At 36.5% G+C, this 7,544-nt stretch overlaps 1 protein-coding gene across 1 annotated transcript in view; it reads left to right on the plus strand.

The window, feature by feature from the left end:
- LOC113467602 (alpha-1,2-mannosyltransferase ALG9) overlaps nucleotides 1-7,214 on the plus strand; it is an 11,501-nt gene extending 4,287 nt beyond the window's left edge. Inside the window, exons 4-9 of the mRNA XM_026823859.1 lie at nucleotides 389-524; nucleotides 1,352-1,465; nucleotides 3,437-3,547; nucleotides 3,832-4,037; nucleotides 4,641-4,826; nucleotides 7,129-7,214. Of these exons, the coding sequence (XP_026679660.1) occupies nucleotides 389-524; nucleotides 1,352-1,465; nucleotides 3,437-3,547; nucleotides 3,832-4,037; nucleotides 4,641-4,826; nucleotides 7,129-7,214 (839 nt within the window). The remainder of the gene's footprint in view (nucleotides 1-388; nucleotides 525-1,351; nucleotides 1,466-3,436; nucleotides 3,548-3,831; nucleotides 4,038-4,640; nucleotides 4,827-7,128) is intronic.
- Nucleotides 7,215-7,544: the final 330 nt, after the last annotated feature.

Raw genomic sequence — 7,544 nt, forward strand, 5'->3', positions numbered from 1 at the left:
ACCAAAGTATGGAAAAGTATCTTACAAGTGTAATAGCCAATGGAAAAGCAGAATTTTGAATTTGGACGAATCATATCAAAATATGGAATTGTAAATACTTTTCCATACTTTGGTGATTTAGGGCACTGTGCCCTAAATCACCAAAGTATGGGACCTTTCAGTATGGGACCTTTGTAAAGGGACCTTTCAGTCTTATCCTAGCTGTCAATGAGGTATTCTCATCATCAGGTTAAGCCTTGTCTGTAAAGCCAATCATTTCCGTTGTTTATCACACTTTTCAATTCACTGAATGATGGTCATCTTATGGAGTCCTGCATGTCTTTGAAACTTTGAATTAATTTATTGTTTTCTTGGTCATCCTTCTGAGGAAAAAAATCTAAATAGGTAGGTATGTCTTTTTTTTTTCACAGAGGCGTGTGCCGAGAGTTTGGTGTTCACATTGGTCGTCTTGTGCTCCTGTTTCAACTATTCAGCACCGGGATGTTCATTGCTAGCTGTGCATATTTGCCATCCAGCTTCTCCATGTAAGTTTTTCTCAATACTGACATACTTTCCATGTACATACTACATAGGTACCATGAGATAGGCATAACACCAATCTCATCATATTGAATTTTTTGGACAACTGAGAAGCTGCTTAAAATACTACTTATTAGTTACTCCATTATGTTCTCCAGGTACATGACTCTACTATCAATAGGTGCTTAATTTCAACGTAAATATGAATTGGCGGAATTCACCACAGCCCTGTCTAATATAAATAAGCACAGTATAAATAAGCACTCTTATTACTCCAATGTGTTTCCCCAGGTACATACATGACTCTACTCTACTATCAATAGGTGCTTAATTTCAACGTAAATATGAATTGGCGGAATGCACCACAGCCCTGTCTAATATAAATAAGCACAGTATAAATAAGCACTCTTATTACTCCAATGTGTTTCCCCAGGTACATGACTCTGTTGTCAATAGGTGCTTAATTTCAACGTAAATATGAATTGGCGGAATTCTTCACAGCCCTGTCTAATATAAATAAGCACAGTATAAATAAGCACTCTTATTACTCCAATGTGTTTCCCCAGGTCCATGACTCTGTTGTCAATAGGTGCTTAATTTCAACGTAAATATGAATTGGCGGAATTCACCACAGCCCTGTCTAATATAAATAAGCACAGTATAAATAAGCACTCTTATTACTCCAATGTGTTTCCCCAGGTACATGACTCTACTATCAATAGGTCCTTAATTTCAACGTAAATATGAATTGGTGGAATTCAGCACAGCCCTGTCTAATATAAATAAGCACAGTATAAATAAGCACTCTTATTACTCCAATGTGTTTCCCCAGGTACATGACTCTGTTGTCAATAGGTGCCTGGTTTCAACGTAAATATGAGTTGGCAGTATTCACCACAGCCCTGTCTGCTTTCCTGAGCTGGCCATTCGCGGCACTTATTGGGTAAGAATACATTAGAGAGAGAAGGAGAGAAAGGGATTGACCGTCATATGTATGAAAGCCAAAGTTAAACTTTAGTTTAACTATGAGATAGGTAAAGTTAAACTTTAGTTTAACTTAAGACGAACAATGTTGCCAATTTCATGTCATTTCTTGAGATAACTGGCTAGATTTCATGAAATTCTTACCAAAGAGTTACTTCTAAAGTTCACTGACACACTGGTTCTTTTTGTCACTGGAAGTAGGTAGATTCTGGATATTACCTATAGTACTTGTGCAGAAGTCACGTCCGTGGAATATTGCTACCAAAGAAACTGGCACAAACGAGCAGTGACCAGTGTTATTATAGGGTTAGGTTAAATACAAAAAGGAGCTTTTCTTTTCCACGGACGTGACTTCTGCATAATTACCCTGGGTATCATTCAAGTACTTACTGAACTTTCTACTTTCTGTGTATCTCACATGAACTTTTACCCACTTCTCAATTTGTTGTCATTCTTTTTTTAAGGAACACTGAGTACATACTTTAGGTACCTACACTGCAAGCTGAGTATTTGACTAATCCGAAGTGTAATAATAATTTTTTATTACCTTGTAGCTGTGAATAGATTAGCTCCGATGAAGAGAGCTGGATGGCAGGTCCAAATAAGAAGCACAAAATGAGATACATCATTTGACTTTTTATTAGCTTAAACTTTGCATAGCAACAAAAAAACACATTGGGGCATTTGGGGCGCAATGAAAATAGAAACACTAGGTGAAAACCTATTTAAATTTAAACAAAAACTCAGTGAATAAAACACATTGATAATTAAATTAATAAAAAATAGAAAGCAAAAGGAAGTCAGCGACCTGATTTTCTAGCAAAAAATAAAAAACAGCGACATTCCGTCCTTGGAGAGAGCGAACTCAAAACTGGCAAAAAAAAAATCTTGAAAAAAGCGTCTCGTCTCTTGTGAAAAGTGAGACACATTTTGGACGCAGTAATAATTTTTAATTACCTTGTAGCTGTGAATAAATTAGCTCCGATGAAGAGAGCTGGATGGCAGGTCCAAATAACAAGCACAAAATGAGATACATCATTTGACTTTTTATTAGCTTAAACTTTGCATAGCAACTTAGCAACAAGAAAACACATTGGGGCGCAATGAAAATAGAAACACTAGGTGAAAACCTATGTAAATTTAAACAAAAACTCAGTGAATAAAACACATTGATAATTAAATTAATAAAAAAATAGAAAGCAAAAGGAAGTCAGCGACCTGATTTTCTAGCAAAAAAATAAAAAACAGCGACACTCCGTCCTCGGAGAGAGCGAACTCAAAACTGGCAAAAAAAAAATCTTGAAAAAAGCGTCTCGTCTCTTGTGAAAAGTGAGACACATTTTGGACGCAGCCTGGCGGTGATGGGCACAACTAAAAAGCAGTAGCTCTCAACATTTTCCAAATCGTCCCTCCTGGCCTCCCTCCAAGAGAGAGAGAGAGATGCAGCTTGCCACCTTCCTGCCCACCAGCAGGTTGCCATCAGACAAAGGATACCACGACAGAGTTTCTGGAGATAATGATACAATAATTTTGTTGGGGACCTCGGTATGTGAATGGAATAATGGGCGGGGTTCGATTCCCGTTGAGACATAAAATTTTAGAAGCGAAGAAATTTTCGTTCAAAAAGGTCTCACAAAACGGGTGACGGTCAACCTGGGGCTCTTTATGAAACACACTGAGAACTACTCGTTTTTCAAGGAGGATAGCATCACTGGACAATCCGTGTTGTGAAAAAAGTGAGGCTAAAGATTTTCATAAAGCGGCCATTACTCTATCAATTTATTTTGGATCATTTTCATTTTACTGCTTTTAATAAATTAGAAGAACATCAGGATTAAATAAATAAAACCCTTTTCTAGTTTTCTGCAAATAAATATATCAGAAAAACCCCTTTAAAAATTTAAAATGCATTTTTTGATTTTCATTTAAAAAGTTCTCCATTTCACCGCTACAACCGTATGGGCGCTCTAATCGAATTTCTTATCACAAGTTATCAAAACAAAAATCCAATCGATAAACAAAACTCGCGAAAACCGGAACTTTTGCAAGTTTTGCATAAAGATAAAATGATCTAATCTTCTTCTTCCTAGCCTTTTCCTACCTATTTTAATAGGGTTGGCTGTAAGATCTAAAAAGGTCAACTTTTCTAATCTAGTATTGTAAAACTGTATCTATTACCTATCAAATATGTAAAATCTTATTTAGACTGCAGTGCCCTAAATCACCAAAGTATGGAAAAGTATCTTACAAGTGTAATAGCCAATGGAAAAGCAGAATTTTGAATTTGGACGAATCACACCTTAAACTTAAAGTTGTGTTATTCCACAGATTTATGTTTCCAATCTATCCGTTACTATCCCTACACGGAGCCATCAGTGTGGATGCGGTGCAGAAGATCTACTACAAAATACTATCCCTGTGTCACATTGTCTCGACCAGAGTTCACTACTTGCGTTACACAACCCCTGTTTGGGTCCTGTGTGTGCTGATTACGAGCGTACTGTGTATGTCCCGAAGCTTACTGCTTTACAAAGGTAATAATAACATTTGTACACGTAAAAATAAATCTTATATTTATTTATTAGAATAAGAATTCTTTATTAAAAGAATTCTAATTCATAATACTTAACATTTGTACACGTAAAAATAAATCTTATATTTATTTATTAGAATAAGAATTCTTTATTAAAAGAATTCTAATTCACTTCAACTCCAGCGCTCGTGGAGTAAACACCTTTCTCGCGATTTATGGTCTGATGATGGGAATCCGAGTATTCTCGAAAGGTCACCAAATTTTCTTCATTGAATGTCGAATCTCAATTGTCTTTTTTTATTTTTTATTCCTTATTAACTTGACTTTATATTTCTTGAAAACGTAAATGGTTCAAAACTTGGAAATAGGTCTTGTAATTTTGTGGCCCACAATTTCTGGGAACCGGTAAGTGTATGGGCTTTTTATTCTTCTTTTTTTGAAGTGGTAAGATGCCAAGATTTCTGGCTTCAAAAGTCAATTGAATAATCTGGTTTTTATTCCTTATTAACTTGACTTTATATTTCTTGAAAACGTAAATGGTTCAAAACTTGGAAATAGGTCTTGTAATTTTGTGGCCCAAACCAAAATATGGTCTATCTCACAGGTTATGGCTCACCAGTAATGAACACCTACTTTGAGTTGTCTCAATTGGATGCCAGCTTCTCTAACATGACTAGAAGTGAGGGCCAGATCAGACTGTGTCTGGGCAAGGAATGGTATCGATACCCGTCTTCATTCTTTCTGCCCAATGACAAGTGGAATGTGTCGTTCATCAAGTCAGAGTTTAGAGGTTAGTTTTTTGCTAGCATTTTTTCTTCTTTTTTTTTAATTTTGGTCAACCTCTCAATCAGCCCTAGCTAGGGTGATTGCTTTGGTCTGACATTTGGCTATAAATTTTACGAGTGCATAGGATACCCTTCGCACTCGACCGAATAATCTGCAAACTATGTTCTTGGAAGGAAAAAAAATAATTATGATGATAAAAATGGGTTTCCTGATGCCTAGAAGAAGAACGAAGTGTAACTAAGAATTTTCATGATTCTGAACCATGTACAGACAAAATTAAAATTTTATTTAACAATATTCTAATATCCAGATTGTCACATCGTTTTCAGAGTCACTACCTGCTGTTTGGTCAAGGGTTTCAGACTTGGGAGTACGCTCCCAGCTATGCACTAAGATCCTACGCCTATCTCCTCGTCAATATTGTTCCCACCTGGATCTACAATCAAATCTTTGAGCCGAACAAAATCCTCCTGTTCTACTTTCACCGATGCTGTCTCAGCTTGTTCTGTTCTTTCTGTGAATACTACTTCTACAGGTGACTATTCATAAAATGATCTAATCTTCTTCTTCCTAGCCTTTTCCTACATATTTTAATAGGGTTGGCTGTAAGATGATCCAAAAAGGTCAACTTTTCTAATCTAGTATTGTAAAACTGTATCAGATATGTAAGTAAAATCTTATTTAGACTGCAGGTGTAAAGGGACTTTTTAGTCTTATCCTAGCTGTCAGCGAGGTATTCTCATCATCAGGTTAAGCCTTGTCTGTAAAGCCAATCATTTCTGTTGTTTGTCACACTTTTCAATTCACTGAATGATGGTCATCTTATGGAGTCCTGCATGTCTTGAAAGTTTGAATTAATTTATTGTTTTCTTGGTCATCCTTCTGAGGTAAAAAATCTAAATAGGTAGGTATGTCTTTTTTTTTTTTTTTTTTTTTTTTTTTTTTTTTTAGGGCACTGTGCCCTAAATCACCAAAGTATGGGACCTTTCAGTATGGGACCTTTGTAAAGGGACCTTTCAGTCTTATCCTAGCTGTCAATGAGGTATTCTCATCATCAGGTTAAGCCTTGTCTGTAAAGCCAATCATTTCCGTTGTTTATCACACTTTTCAATTCACTGAATGATGGTCATCTTATGGAGTCCTGCATGTCTTTGAAACTTTGAATTAATTTATTGTTTTCTTGGTCATCCTTCTGAGGAAAAAAATCTAAATAGGTAGGTATGTCTTTTTTTTTTCACAGAGGCGTGTGCCGAGAGTTTGGTGTTCACATTGGTCGTCTTGTGCTCCTGTTTCAACTATTCAGCACCGGGATGTTCATTGCTAGCTGTGCATATTTGCCATCCAGCTTCTCCATGTAAGTTTTTCTCAATACTGGCATACTTTCCATGTACATAGGTAGGTACCATAAGATAGGCATGACACCAATCTCATCATATTGAATTTTTTGGACAACTGAGAAGCTGCTTATACTACTTATCAGGTACTCCATTATGTTCCCCAGATACATGACTCTACTATCAATAGGTGCTTAATTTCAATGTAAATATGAATTGGCGGAATTCACCACAGCCCTGTCTAATATAAATAAGCACAGTATAAATAAGCACTCTTATTACTCCAATGTGTTTCCCCAGGTACATGACTCTGTTGTCAATAGGTGCCTGGTTTCAACGTAAATATGAATTGGCGGAATTCACCACAGCCCTGTCTAATATAAATAAGCACAGTATAAATAAGCCATACCTCAGCAGTTGCTGAATTGGGGTCTTGGCCTTGGCCAAATGGGAAGAACTTAAAAATACCTACTTCATGTATAATGGTTATATTCATAGGTAGGATTACTCTTTGTATGTCTTTCTAAACTTATAAGGAGGTAAGTAATGTATTGTGCCTTTAAATGACCACCAAATAAAGGTTTATTTATTTATTTATTTATAAATAAGCACTCTTATTACTCCAATGTGTTTCCCCAGGTACATGACTCTGTTGTCAATAGGTGCCTGGTTTCAACGTAAATATGACAATTTTGGTCAACCTCTCAATCAGCCCTAGCTAGGGTGATTGCTTTGGTCTGACGTTTGGCTATAAATTTTACGAGTGCATAGGATGCCCTTCGCACTCGACCTTTGCTATTTTTTTAGCAAGGGAAGTTCAGGCTGGTATATTCCCTGTTTAAAGTCCTCCAGCAGCCAGACTTAGCTGGTCTACTCTCTATTTACTTATCGTCCCCCAGCCAGACACATTTTTTTCCTCAAACTAATTTTCTAATTTTGTTTGTCAATTACAAATCCATTTCTCTTGTCCAGGACAACTACCGACCTATTTCCAGCCCCATCTGAACGGTACCTTCCGAATATATCTATATCTACTTTTACCAATTAATAGAAGTTGATATTTATTTATTTCAACTTATCAAATTTCATCAGTGGCTTCTTCAAATTTAATTGTTTCCCAAGTGCAAGGAAAAACCTAGACCGTTGACAAATGGAGTGTGCCTGAAGGCATGTGATGTGTTCCAATCCACTCCACCCCATATTATTTCTTCTTTTTATGGTCAGGGTATAGACGTTTTCTAGTAAAAAGCAAGTGGATTCATCAGCCCTGGGGCGAAATCCCTAGTATCGAATAATAACCTTGGTAGGTAGGTACATTAGGAACATTTCGTCAGTGAAAGATGCTTTTAATTACCACTACTGCCTAATATTATTACATCCCCTAGGTA

The sequence above is a fragment of the Diaphorina citri genome, unplaced genomic scaffold, assembly GCF_000475195.1.
Source record: "Diaphorina citri unplaced genomic scaffold, Diaci psyllid genome assembly version 1.1 scaffold510, whole genome shotgun sequence".
In the NCBI taxonomy this organism is placed as follows: Eukaryota; Metazoa; Arthropoda; class Insecta; order Hemiptera; family Psyllidae; genus Diaphorina; species Diaphorina citri.